The 13,672-nt window shown below is 56.2% G+C and overlaps 2 protein-coding genes across 4 annotated transcripts in view; one reads left to right on the top strand and one right to left on the bottom strand.

Annotated features, from left to right (window-relative positions):
• The window catches only part of Ptpn23 (protein tyrosine phosphatase non-receptor type 23), a 30,668-nt gene extending 30,159 nt beyond the window's left edge, over positions 1-509 (top strand). Inside the window, 1 exon segment of the mRNA XM_015489339.2 lies at positions 1-509. This exon segment is cut by the window's left edge and continues 5 nt beyond it. Coding sequence (XP_015344825.1) covers positions 1-268 — 268 coding nt within the window. The 3' untranslated portion in view covers positions 269-509.
• A 94-nt stretch (positions 510-603) lies between these two features.
• Positions 604-13,672, bottom strand: part of LOC107145402 (SREBF chaperone) — a 52,277-nt gene continuing 39,208 nt past the window's right edge. For all 3 annotated transcript variants that reach the window (XM_015489341.2, XM_015489340.2, XM_048795214.1), the window contains exons 4-23: positions 12,870-13,027; positions 11,906-12,126; positions 11,618-11,723; positions 10,897-11,069; positions 10,432-10,558; positions 8,869-8,981; positions 7,857-7,951; positions 6,653-6,751; positions 6,299-6,517; positions 5,221-5,597; positions 4,559-4,747; positions 4,275-4,476; positions 4,089-4,204; positions 3,472-3,988; positions 3,312-3,397; positions 1,896-1,978; positions 1,650-1,816; positions 1,437-1,517; positions 1,105-1,311; positions 604-1,020 (exon numbers count right to left, since the gene is read on the bottom strand). In XM_015489341.2, the coding sequence (XP_015344827.1) occupies positions 775-1,020; positions 1,105-1,311; positions 1,437-1,517; positions 1,650-1,816; positions 1,896-1,978; positions 3,312-3,397; positions 3,472-3,988; positions 4,089-4,204; positions 4,275-4,476; positions 4,559-4,747; positions 5,221-5,597; positions 6,299-6,517; positions 6,653-6,751; positions 7,857-7,951; positions 8,869-8,981; positions 10,432-10,558; positions 10,897-11,069; positions 11,618-11,723; positions 11,906-12,126; positions 12,870-13,027 (3,582 nt within the window). In that variant the 3' untranslated portion in view covers positions 604-774. The remainder of the gene's footprint in view (positions 1,021-1,104; positions 1,312-1,436; positions 1,518-1,649; positions 1,817-1,895; positions 1,979-3,311; positions 3,398-3,471; positions 3,989-4,088; positions 4,205-4,274; positions 4,477-4,558; positions 4,748-5,220; positions 5,598-6,298; positions 6,518-6,652; positions 6,752-7,856; positions 7,952-8,868; positions 8,982-10,431; positions 10,559-10,896; positions 11,070-11,617; positions 11,724-11,905; positions 12,127-12,869; positions 13,028-13,672) is intronic.

Here is a 13,672-nt window from a genome sequence, read left to right as displayed (position 1 = left end):
TTCTTCACCCTTGCCCGAAGCCCCCCAGCCTGAGGAGGAACAGCCAGTAGCTGAAACCCCCAGCTTAGGGCCCCCCTCCTCCTCCCTGGAGCTGCTAGCCTCCTTGACCCCAGAGGCCTTCTCCCTGGACAGCTCCTTGAGAGGAAAACAGCGGATGAGCAAGCAGAACTTTTTGCAAGCCCATAATGGGCAGGGTCTACGGGCTGCCCGGCCCACTGACGACCCACTCAGCCTTCTGGATCCACTCTGGACACTGAACAAGACCTGAACAGCAGGCTTTGCCTGCCTGGTCCACACACTACGTCATCTCTTCCACCCAAACGCCACAAGACTTCTGTGGGTGGGCACAGTCTCTTAACTCCCATTCCTGCTGCCTTTAGCCCCACCAGGCCCAGCCGGCAGCCCTGTTGGGTAGAGATACTCAAGGCCCTGGGCCAGGTTCTGCTCCTTTGTGAGACCTGACATTTTCCAGCTCTTTGCTATTAAATAAACGAACCTGTTCTGCTGTAGTGTCTGAGTCTGCCAACTTGGGACCAAACCCAAGCCACTTGTGCTGTCTGCATCGCTGAGGAAGGGAGACAAGTAGCTCAAGCCCCTATCACGTGGTTTTTTAAAAAGTTTAATATCGCAGACAGGAACTGCTGCCACAAGACAACTCTGCTCCCGCCCTCAGTACAGGTCCAGTGCGTTGGCCCCTCATAGCACCCCAGCCCTGCTTGGGCAAGAGGCCCCCATGCAGCCAGCTGAGTGGGGGGGGGGTCCTCAGCTGCCTGCTCAGTCCAGTTTCTCCAGCACAGAGGGCACATACACCAGGCTGAGCTCGCTGCCAAAGTTGCAGACAATGGCAGCATTGTCCAGCACCAGGATCTGGCGGGCTGGCTGGGCCTCGCTGTTCTTTCCCAGGTAGACTGTCTGTAACAGGTCCCCGTAGTTTAGGTCCCAAAAGGAGACGCAGCCCTGGCCGCCGGTCACCAGCAGGCTATCTGAGATGACACCCAAACTTGCGCCACAGCCCAGGTCCTGAAGGCAAGGCCAGGAGAGGATCAGTGTCTTGAGTCTTCTCTAAAGCACCTGGAACCCTAGGCCCAGCCCCCACCTGCCTACCTGCTGAATGGAGTAGAGTTTGATGCCCGTGCTGCGGTCCCAGATGCTGATGAGGTCATCTAGGCCACTACTGATGACGCAGGAAGTGGTACAGGTGAGGGACGTGACATCCCCACGGTGAGCAAACATGTGGCTGACCCGGCTGCCAGTCAGTACATCCCATAGGCATATGGCCCCATCTTGTCCTCCACTGGCCAGCACCATGGTCTGGGGGAAGAAGCAAGGGAGCTGGTTACTACGGGTGGACCACCTTTGTCAATAAGCATGTTCCAGTGGGTGGGGTCGTTACTTCTTCACGGAATAGAAAATAGGACCCTAGCTTTGTCCCTCACCTGGTCAACATACACAGAAGTGATGGCTCCTGAGTGGCCCTGCAGGGTGAAGAGGCAGCAGGAATCTTCCAGACGAAACACCTGGGACAGGAATGAGCAAGCTGTCATGTCTGGGATTTCCTAAGTTACACTTTGGCCTAGAAGTGCCTCCATCATTCCTCTAGTACTCCAGCACCCCCAAGCCCCAGATACACGCGCACGCACACTACCCACTCTCAGCGTGTGGTCTTGGCTCCCAGTCACCAGGCGCCCTGCAGCAGCTTTCAGGGCTGTGATGGGTTTCTGGTGTGCACAGGGCACTGTGTGGGTGAGGCGAAAGGCCACGGTGTCACTGCTGCTGTACACGGGGGATGAGGAAGAACTGCCTCGCCCTGGAGTCCCTAAAGAAAATGGGCCAAGTGTGTAAAAGGCAGCTGTCTGCACCCCCAGCATCCACCCACCTGCCCCAGACCCTCTGACCTCTGAACTGCAGGGGGCTGAGTGCAGTGTGGGTCTCCAAGGAGAAGAAATCAAGGGAACCGTTGAGCCGAGCAGCCACAATCCTGGAAGAGAATAGCAGGGTGGCTCCCCCTCAGTGAGATGGAAACAACAAAGACAAAAGGCCAGTTCAGGAAGTGACAGGAGGGACTATGACCAAGAGGACAACACAAGGTGCTGAAAATATTTGTTGGAGCCTGAGCGTTTAAATTGTAACTCCTATTATTAGCCTCTCTCTGCCTCTCAGTTTCTTCATCTATGAAACGGGGACAATAGTGCCCACCTCACAGGGTGGCTGTGAGATTTAAATGACCTGAATGTGTATGGTGGAACCTAGTGAATGTCACGTCCAGCTATGAATTAAAACAAAAACAAGTGGAGGAGCCCCGGACATTTCTGAGAAGGCAAACAGGACCTACAGCCACAGGGGCTGCTGTCTGTCTCATCATGTAAAAGCAGCTTTGACCTCCACATAGCCCACTGTTCCTTTTTCCATGAAAAAACAAGGATTTTCTTTTCTCCCAAGAATTCCTAGCCATAGGCTGACAGGGATAGGTACGTTTGCCCAGTGGCCCCAAAATTATGGAATGGAGGTTTAAAAAAACACCTTACTCCAGCATGTCTACAACCTGTGCCCATGGGGAGGGGAAAGGGGTGAGGACACAGCCAGCGGGAACCTTTGGGGTGACACAAGACTGCACTTTCCCTAAGAAAAGCAGCAAGGGAGGATTTCTCACAAGCTTGGGGGCAAAGGTCTGCAAGATTCCCAGTGTTGCAGGAAAGAAGGCAGCAGCCAGGGCGGACACCAAGAGAGCTAAGGCGGGTGGGCCTCCCCAACTCCAAAGGAAAAATGGCTCCCGCCTACAGGGTGACGCCATCTACAGCCAGTCTTTGAAGGACAAGCTGGCTTCCAACAGGTGAAGACCTGTTTGTTGGCCATGGCCTGAGTCCATAAGCTCACAGGTGGAGCCCCTGGGAGTGTGTGTACAGAGAGGAGTCAGGAACACCCTCAATAAGAGGGTGCCAAGGGGCAAGAGGAACAGGAGGGAGGGATGAAAGAGGGGCAGCAGCCAGGACCCAAGTAAGAGTTTTAACAAAGTTGTTCTGAAAATGGATTCTCTGCAAGTAAAAAATGCAGCTGAGACCCAGACAGGTTGGTATGGATCAGGTTCTAAGAAACACTGACTTTGGAAGGGTGAAAAAAAGAACACTGTCCTCACTGCCAGTTGTGACAGTGGCTGTGGGCCCTGTTGCAAGCACATCACACCCCAAAACTCTTATTTAGTCACCACCCCTCTGTACCAGGTGGACAGGTGTGGGGCTGGGCACCAGAAAGGAAGTCAAGTTCCATGCCAGTAGAGGGCAGCCAGGGGCCAGCAGGCAGCCCAGCACTCTTACCTTCTGTCCAGGAAGACCAGGGCTGTGATGCCAGAGGAGCCCTCTTCACTGCTGCAACACAGCACACCCTCAATGGCGTCCCACACCTGCAAGCCAGGAGGGGTGAGTACTACGCAGCGGGAAGGCCCGCGAGCCCTGCTCGGATAGACCCTGGGCTCACCTCCAACCGGCCACTGCTCCGCCCGACCACGATGAGGTTGCCCTGCAGTTCCAAGCTCCATATGGAGCCATCCGCACTGGGGGCCCAGGCAGAAGGGGAGCCCTTCTCAGGAGAGCCCCCTTCGTTCTCAGGGGCTAGAGGCAGCACGGGTCCGGGCGAGGGTGGGCGCAGGGTTGGCGTGCGCACAGTGGCCAGCGGTTCTTCCTGGTACACCCGCTGTACCAGGCGGCTGAAGTCATAACCTGGGACATCCCGAGTGCGGCTGCAACCCGCGCGATGCCGGGGTTCAGGCTGAGCTGGGTCAGAGGCACGCGGTTGTGCTGAGAAGTTGGTGTCAATTAAGCAAGTGAGGTCTGGCTGGTCCCCAAAAAGGGCAGGTGGTGGAGGGCCTCGAGGGCGGTGTCGCAGTGGGGGGCTGTGTCCGAGCTCCTCCGGGCCAGCCTTCCCGTTGTCTGACAGCCGCTCCCAGCTCTCCTGGGCCTCAAACACGCTGTTGCTGCCACTGTCCCGGCGCTGCCTGTTGGGAGGGGGCCAAGAGGATGGGGTGAAATGGGGATGCACAGCGGGGTCCGGGGCAGAGCACCAGACGACTGAGGACACAAGGGGACAGCACCTACCCCTGGTGCGGGATGCGGGTGATGCAATCTCCGGTCTGCGCGTCCCACACACAGACTCGGCCGGCCAGGCAGCAGCTCACCAGCAGCATGCCATCACTGGCCAGGCACTCGATGTCCTGCAGGAACAGGCAATGTTGGCACAGGCTGTGCCCAGACAGGTGGCCCACCCATTCACCCACTGCTCACCATGAGATGGCCACGCAGCACCAGCGGCAGGATCTCCGTCTCAGGCGGCGTGTAGCCATAGTCATCACAGGGCAGTTCCCCGCGCCGCCGTCGACCAGGGCCGGAGCCAGGCTGTCCGTAGTTGCGCGGGCAGAGGACGCGGTAGAGACAGAGCAACAGCAGCACCAGGAGGATGCCAGCGGCCAGCCCCAGTGCTGCCACCCTGTGTGGGAGGGGTGTGAGCCTGGCCTGTCGACCTGTCAAACACCAAGGGCCCACCCCACCTCACCTTGTCCTGTCCTTACTTGTACAAGGTAACGTCACGGTGGGCCTGAACCCCACCAGGCACTCTGGGTTCGCTCTCCCAGAGTCCCATGGGCACTGGCCCAGGTGGGGCCCAGGCGCTGCGGCCATCCTGTGGATGCCGTCCTTCCAGAGCCTCCCTTGGGTTCAGACGCAGTGTGACTGGGATGACTGGCAGCAGGCTGATGTACCTGGGAGCAAGCAGCAGGGACCACTCACTGGTTCTCCTGCCATTGTCCACCAGCCATGTCCCCTCCCTACTCTCCACCCAGGACTACTACTGCTCCCCAACTAGTCCTCTCAGCATGCAGGATGGAGACAGGGGTGGACGCTCTGTTCTGGCACCCCAACCCCTGGCTCCCTCCCAGACACTAGCAGCCAAGCAGCCATCAGGGCCATGTAAGTAACTCCCTCACCCTGCCAGGCAGAGTGGGTAAGTCTCCTCTTGCCCAGGGGAAGAAGGAGCAATCACTCCTCAGAGCCAGGACTCAAGGCCCCCCTCTCAAGTGGTGGCTGCTGAGAGCTCCCATTCCTACATCTCAATCTTGAATTGTTTTATTTGAAATTCAATGCATAATTCAACCCAGTGGATCTCCCACCTGAGGGGGAGGGGTTGGCAAGTGGACCACCAAGTGAGAGGGGCAGCCGGCACAGCCCAGCTCACCTTTTGGCTAGCGTGATGTTGTAGTAGCTGAAGAGCGTGGGCCAGTGGCGAAAGGACAATTTCCTCCACAGTTCCTCATCCTCGGGCCCCCAGGTTACCTCTGGAACTGGGCTGTCATGAACACCCTCTGCTGGACCCATACGCTCAGATGGCTCGCCTGGCAATGTCTGGTTCTCAGGTAGCTTGGGAGCATCAGGTGGAAAGAGGGAGAAGGCAGGATCCGGGTGGCTGGCAGGAAGCATGCCACTAGGCACAGGCATGGGGGCCAGGGCGCCCTCTCCCAGGGGGCTCTGTTCTGTCACCTGGGCAGCAAGGTAGGTACGCAGTCCTGCTGGGTCTGTGTACACCAGGACTCCAATCCAGACAACGGTGCCAGCCTGCAGAGGGGCATCAGGGCTCAGGGACCTCTGGCCTGGGTGTATAGAGAGATCATACAGGCCCTGGCCTGTCCTCTCCTTCTGCCTCCCCAAGTCCCCTCCTAGTGCCACCTGCTGGTAGTTGCTACTGGAGGGGCCTGGAAATCTCTGGAGCACCTTTAGCTTTGACACAGAACTCCCTCAACCCTAACCTCCCCCTCAGCTAGGGCTAGAGAGCTGCCACCACTCCCAGGTCAGCATGGCCAGAGGACCAGTTTGCCTGACCTGCTACGGAGGCCTCAGCCTCACTCCCCTCTCCCTCCAGCTTCTCAGGACAGGTGCTGCCGGCCTGGCCCAGCTGGTGATCTATTTTGCCTAGCATTCTCTGCTGCCTGCAAGTTATACAGCAGCCAAGGAACCACACCCAGGAAATACGATTGCCACATGGTGGTTCCAGTCTAGAGCACTCTGTCTTGCGGGCTCTAGTTCTTGGTCACTTATTTAGCTGATGGCCCTGGAGCTCCTTCTTCCACAGGTGCACAGGTAGGCTTATCTCCTCAGAGACCACCAGGATCTGGGCAGGGAGGGCACAGTGGGCAGCTCCCAAGGCCAGGCTTCAAGGGGCCACTAGGGCCTAAGAAGCACCGCTCCCCTTCAAGGCAAAGGGCGACACCCCAAGGGAATCTAGTGCTGGCATCCCAGAGGGCAGGGCAGGCACGTACCATGATGAGACGCTGTGCCAGGCGGGTACGGGCCAGGAAGTAGATGACACGCAGCCTCTTGGGGAGCCGCAGGTTTCGGAAGGAAGATGGTTGCAGTGTGATGGTATGGGGTGTGGACGGCCGCACAGCTACTTGCCTCTCCTGGCGTGCCGGCCGCCCGCCAGGCTTGGCTGGGGGCAGGCAGGCCTCTGGGGGCAGTCGCTTGTTCAGGTCCGCTAGCTGTGGGGCAATAGTCAGGCCTGAGTGCTGTCCAGAGACTGCCTGTGTGGAAGCACTGCCTAGGCCTGGGGTCTGCCCCTCTCTCACCCAGAGGCTCCCTGGAGGGCGGGAAGGGTGGAACTCAGCCACTCCTACCTCCATTCGGCGAATGTCAATAGACAGGACGGTGGTGAAGAACAGCATCTGGAGGAAGAAGTCAGACACCAGGCCCACGACAGCGAAGAGACAGAACTCCTAGATGAGAGCACACAAGGGGCACCATGACTGCATGGCAGGGAGCCCAGAGAGGCAGCTTCCTGGCTGCAGGCATCTCAGAAACTGCAAGGGAGTGGCAGGAAGGGCACAGGAGAGGCAGAGAGATGCTGATGCTGTGTGCTCCTGGGAGGGAGAGACCAGCTGCTCACCCCATCACCACCAGGGGGCAGCGCAGATCCCTCAACCCTCTCCAAAGGACTGGGAAAGGTGGTGCCCTCCCTGAATCTTCCTGTCCCCAGAGAGAGGAGGGCCTGATCCACCTTGGAAATCTCTGGGCCCATCAGCCTGCTCCCCAAAGCACCCTCCCTCCCACTGAGCCCTGACCCCGATCACATGCCACAAATCTAGCAAAAGTTCAGGGCTGTCCCAATTTCAGGGCTCTCAGAACACTTCCTGGCTGGTAACTGTACTGGACCAATGAAAGGAGAGGGCAGGAGGGATTTATTCTGCCATAAAACTGAAAAAAGTGTTCTCTCTGCTCCCCACGTCCTGTCAAGAGATGGAATGTTCTGGGATTTCCATTTTCCTCCCCTTCCCTGGTCTGTATGTTAAGATGACAGGGTGTGACATACAGTGGTTCTAGAGGTTCAGGATTGCACCCTGCCTGGCAGACACTGTGATTTTTTGAGGAGGAAAAGCCTGGAGCCCTTGTGCTTTCTTCTCTATCCCCACAACTGAAGGAGGGCACTTTGCTAAGGGCATGGGGTCACTGTACTATGGGTGGCAGTCCACCCCCAGGGAGACCAGGTCATGATGCATCTGGAGGCTGCAGCTGTGGGGCAGGGTGAGACCAGTTCAGGGACTCCAGTGTTTCTGCCTGCAATGGGCAGCCAGGGCTGATGAAGTGCATAGCCAGACGCCAGCTTTGCTGGGCCTACCGAGCCTCCTTCTGCTACTGGGCCGAATGGGAGAAAGCAGGTAGGGAAGATTAAGAGGACAGGGTCAGGCTGGACACAGTAGTGCACACCTGTAATCCCACCTTCTCATAGACCAGGATACTGCTGAAAGAAGGGTGCAACCTGCCTCAGCTGAAGCCCAGCAGTTGGTTCAATGCTCAACCAAGCAGCCGGCCTTGGGGCCTTACCTGGATGGCAGGCACGAGGGTGAAGTAGCCAATGAGGATGATGCCCAACTCAGTTGCCATATTCTTCATGATGGACCAGCTCTCGTTGCTAAGGCCTGCAGAGGGCAATAACGGCATGGATGGGGGCAATATAGGACCTCCCTGTGCTCCGTGTCTGCACACCACCTCATGGTCCACAGAAGGGCAGAGGCATGGGGAGGGGGCCCAGGCCACTGAAGCTACAGGGCAGAGCTACAGCCATTAGAGGGAGAAGCAGGGTCCTGAGGAAAGGCAAGGATCACCACTCTAAGCACACAGAACCTCCATGTGCTTATCCTGTCTGGTCAGCATGGGTGACCTCAGCGTGCCCACCAGTGGCAGAGTGGCTGGAGTGGAGGACTAGCTGGCTCTTCCATGGCAAATCACTGGTCCCCACACTATCACACTGTTGCCTCGATAAGGCTCTGAGTGCTATGGGGTAGGGACTATTTCGCCTCATCTCTTCAGGACCCCTGTGCAGGGTCTGGCCTGTTAGACACTCACAGAGGTTGGATGAATGAATGAATGAACAGCCAGTCTCCAGCCTGTTCCTCACATCCATGGGCTTTAGGAAGAGGCTGCTCAAGAGACCAGACATCCCGGGACAGGCTCTTGCTTTTCTCACTTTTCACAGAACTCCCAATCCCCAGCTCCCCACTGTGAGGTCAGCTGTAGAGGCAGCACTTCCAGAGTGACAGCCCACGCACCTGGCGTAGTGTGGTAGAGTGAGGCAGGAAAACACTAGCACTGGTCCAGATGCAAGGTCACCACCAACCATGACCTCTGCAACAGAGTCTGGTTTCCTCTCTTACTGACCCATGAACCAGGACAAGCAGTGTCCAGTGACGCCATGGTTCCTTGGGGCACCTGGTAACAAGCTGTCCAGGCCTGCTGGCCTGCTGAGTGCTATGTTGGCAGCCAGAGCTGGGCAGATTCCAAGGGCTCCATCTCCTCAGGAGAACACTAGCAAGAGGAACAGGGCCCCACGTGTTACCTTGGGCAATCCGCAGCTTCACCTCGAGGTCCACTGGGGTCGAGACCACCGACTTAGTGAGCACCAGCACATTCTCTAGCCCGATAACCACCACCAGGTACGGGAAGATCTCACTGGGAATGGAGGAGATGGTGAGGGACAGTGCTGTGGCAGGCTCCCAAATAGTGCTGGTTTTCACAGGGTTCGAGCCTCAGGAGGCTCCGGGGTTTCCAGCTTGTAGTGGAGGTTGCCGAGCAGCTTCCACAGGCACAGGGTGAAACCCTCCCTGCCTTGCCCTCACACGCCAGGGCCTCTGTCCGTATAGCTCTCGGCTTTTAGGCAGGTCCAAAGCCTTGCCAAGGCACCAACAATCATGCCAGTCCTCCCACCGGCACAGGAGGAGGCTGGAGGTGGCCCCTGGGGAGAGCGACCGTCCCACTGCCAGGCCATGCAGACTCTGCTGGCTAGAGCAGTGACTGCCACCAAGACCCACACAACAACTCCAGGCCCAGCCACCATCTGAACTAAAGGAAAGGGTAAAAAACGACCTAAAGCCTTTGCTCACAAGCTGCATTTGGAGAACAACAACTGCTCCTAAAGGACACCTCCAGGTAGCTGAGCCAGGGTCACGCTACTCCTGACAGACTCCAAGAAGATGGAAGTGAGGAGAGGTCTCAGGCAGGGATGAGAGAAAGGAAAGGAGAGAGACAGAAAGGCTTGGGAAAGGAAGTAGGAGTTCCACTGACAAGGGAAGTGACAGAAACAACACAAAGCCACTCTTCTGTAGAGTGCTTGCCTGGCACATGCGAAACCCTGAGTTCTATCCTCCAAACCACAAAATAAATGGAAGGAAGGAAGGGAGTGGGTAAGGGAGGGAAGAAGGACCATTGATCATTTTTGCTATAATCAGGCAGATAAGCCTAGATCAGGGATGGACCAGGGGGTCAGTAACACTAACAGGCAGGCAGAGCCAGTCAGAGAAGAGGGGACCAAAGCCTGAGAACAAACAGGGGAGGGCTTCCAGACTGACTCACAGAGGAAAAGCAAGGGCAGAACAAATACTACTGACAAAGGTGACGAGTCACAGTATTCTCATGTCTTTGACAAAGCTCACTCTAAGCCTACTCTCTGATTGGGCATTTTAAATCTCTTAACAGTGAAAAGAAATGTACCTTTCACACCCTTCTGTGGCAAAAGCCGCCAAGAAGGGTGTGTGTGTGTGTGTGTGTGTGTGTAATACAAACACATCCATTACACATATGCACTATATACCCATGGATACACAAAATATATATTCCATATATACACAAAATCATATAAGCAAACACACCTGTGTATATATTATATGTATAGATACACACTATACACACACGTATGGATACAAACCAGCCCCTGGCCCTTCTTAACTGATCCCCTGGGAGCTTAAAGAGAAAGAATATGTACCTCTTAAAGGTAAAAAATTGCAAAGTGAAGACATTGGGGAACAGCAAGTGTCCAGTCCAGGGAGGGCCAAGTGCCCAGATGTGCAAGGTTCTCTGGCCTGAGGGCCCCCCTGTGGCCCAGTGGAACCTGCTGGGGACCTACCCGCCATTGAGGGTGGGCGTCAGGCCGAAGAGAGTGCAGAGCCCCACAGACATGAGTAGTGAGCTGAGCACCGTGACCACAGCGGCTAGGGCCAGGCCCCACTTGGACTTGACCATGTCGATCTTGCCTGGAGGGCAGAGAGGGCACATCAGGGCAGCACCTCCCCCAGCCCCTGGCCCTTCTTAACTGATCCCCTGGGAGCAGAATCTGCCCTGACAATCAAGGAAAGAGGTTCCTGGTTTAACCACGAGAAAGGGACAGTCACAGACACTTCCCAGTCTCGTGCACTTGACATACTCTTTGGGAACTCTAATTCAGGAAGCGTCTTTCCCTAAGAAGTAAGAGGAGCCCTGGACCCACCTGAGCCCCTGAGACTCTAGCTTTAGCATTTCCACATCTCTACCCCAAGCCCCACCAGAGGCAGGGAAGTGGGTGATGTAGAGACGCTCCCCGCCATGGACCTACGTGTGGAGAAGTAGATGTAGGCAAACAGGATGATGTAGGTGGTCACAAGGGGAATGAGCTCAGCGATCCCAATCTCCTCCTTGAAGTGCACATGGACCAGGCTCTCTGCACGAAGGCTGCAATTGGGGCTGGGATGCAGGAGCATGAGACGGGCACGCAGGCTGCCCAGAAACCTGGAGACGAGAAAATCTCTGGAGGGGTCCTTCTAGGCCTCTCTCCCCCATGCCGGGAAGAAACTTCTCTAAGGTTCTAAGCTTCCTCATAGTCTCCAGGGGTGTTGGAAGAATTACAAAGCTGGCCACGTTGTCTCAGGATCTCCCCGTCCTTCCCTGATCTATTATGCCACTCCGATCACCAAAGGCCCAGGAGGCTCGACTGGAGGCCCCTCAAGTGTCCTTTCAACTGAGGAGGGCCGCCTGCTGTGCTCCATGGGGGAGGACTCAGCAGTTATCTGCTGGGGCTGCCTGCCTCGCCTGGAGAGAACTGGAGGAGACACAGGGACACTGAACTATTGGCCTGCTTCAGTCCCTTATTCTTGGCCAGCCATCCAGCCATCCCCATTTGAATGCAGCAAACAACATCCTTTGGTCTAAGGGATATAACATTTTACCAGGAGGCCAAAACACTATCCAAGTTGTCAGGGGACACTGTAAGCAGAACAGGGGCCTCTCAGCCTCGTGTCACCATGGAGCAGTCAGAACCCAGAGCCTGATGGCCTTACTTGGCATGGTAGCGCTGGAAGACCAGGGTGATAGTGTAGGAGACCATCCTCTTCCTTGTGTAGAGGCTCACCCCGCTGTACTTCCCAGGAACGCCAAACAGCAAGTCTGCGGGCAGAGACCAATGGGCACTGACAAGGAATGGCAGCCACTGCAGGGCCACCAAGGGCCCCTCCCCACCCCCACCCTTGGAGTAAGGGCAACCCCTGATCTGCCAGAGCACCCATCACAGGAGAGATAGTGGCCAACAGGCTCCCTCGTGGGTCCTCAGGGAACCTGTGCTGGGGTACCCTTGAGTGTGGCTGAAGTCTGCAGTGTTTTGGGCTCATGCTGGTGGATGGTGCCAATGATGTCAGGGTCAGCATGGAAGCGTTCCCGGTCATTCTGCCAGAAGTTCCCAGGGGACAGCAGTAGGCAGCCATGCTCAGGGAGTAGGTTCCGGAGTTTCTTAAGGCCTGGCAGCAGGTCGGTCACCTGCAGGCACACCTCCTCCAGGCTCCTGGTCCCAGAGCTGTTCAGGAGACAGGACAAGGTATCTGCCATGCCCGCCAGCGCAGGGCAGGCCCACCGCACTTAGGGAGCACCTCTGCCATCAGGGGAAAGTACTGCCAGGGGGTCAACAACCAAACCACGTGGCTGCCTGGGCTTCCAAGTGAACATGGAGCCCACATCGCCTCCAAGGAGAGGAGGACGTGGAAGAACAGGCACAGCCCCCACAATAGCCAATTTAGTGGGCAAGGGGGGAATAGGGAGAAATTTAGGGTGTTATTTAGTTCACCAAAATCCTTGTCAAAGTCATCAGCTAACTAAAAGCAGGTAGTGACGGCCTGCGAAGTCAGAGTGCTCCAGAGGCCGGGAAGTGGGCCGGGAAGTGGGCCCTGGGTTAAGATTTCTGAAGATGTCCCCAATTGGAGCTCGCTTCTTGTTATCAGAGCCATTATGACATTCACATCTAACAACGGAGAGATGAGAGGCCACATGAGTCATGAGTCCTTAGCGAGCTCACCAGAGGCAGGCCTATGAGCACGCACTCTAAGATGTGAGGATCGGGGCTCTAATTGTGCCATCTGCACAGCCCAGGGGGAATGCAGCCACAGTGGACCCACAAGAATGTAGAAAAGTTCAGAGCAGGCTCCCCTCATCCTCTTGTCTGTTCTATTTCTGCAGAGCTAGCTGGCTCGCTGGAGTTATACTGAGGGCGGTAATGCTCACTTCAGTTCAGAAGGGGTCTAGGGGGGTTCCTGACAGGGGTACCTGTCTCTCAGCACGTGATTCCGGATCTCCTCCACCAGCTGGAATGCCCGGGACAGAGGTGAGCGGAACACATCTACTGCCAGAAGGTTCTTGTGCCAGGGAGACACTGAGGACTTCACAAATATTTGCTGGATGTAAGCCACAGGGGCACCCACATACTGCAGAAGAAATGGGGGCAGAGCAGGAAGGTCAGCTCAGCACAGGAGAGAGAAACATGGGCCCACATCCAGAAAGGACTTACTGAGCAACTGTCTTGAGCACAGCACTGTGGGACCCACTGTCAGCAAGCTGTGATGCACAGGCCAAATCAGGGCCCGGGCTTGTTCCTCTCAATCAAGTTTCCGAGAACACTGTCCCCAACTTTCCATTACTGTCTCTGGATGCTCCCATGCTTCGGTGGCAGAGCTGAATGCAACAGAGGCTGTGTGGTCGGCAAAACCTAAAATGCTCACTATGTAGCTTTTGAGAAATTTGTGCAATAAACTATCAGCTCCCAAAAAGATGCAGCCTGTGTCACAGATCCAGGTTTCGCACACACAGCACAGCAATGGGCTGCGAGGATCAAAAGACCCCATTTAAATTCTGGCTCTCTAACTACATGGTCTTGGAAGAGCGTTGAACTTCTCTGGGTTCCGTCTTCCTCATTGTGGAAGAGGGATGACAACGTTCTCCTGCAGCATCCAGAGGTCCTCACCTGCCTCCCTCACACAAATACACACAGGAATATAAATGGCACATGCAGAGATAAGTAGTCACAGAAATGGCAGTAATAAACAGCAGGGCACATCATTCTGTCTGGCCCC

This window comes from Marmota marmota, unplaced genomic scaffold (assembly GCF_001458135.2).
Source record: "Marmota marmota marmota unplaced genomic scaffold, marMar, whole genome shotgun sequence".
Taxonomy (NCBI): Eukaryota; Metazoa; Chordata; class Mammalia; order Rodentia; family Sciuridae; genus Marmota; species Marmota marmota.
This window is presented reverse-complemented; position numbering and strand designations above follow the sequence as displayed.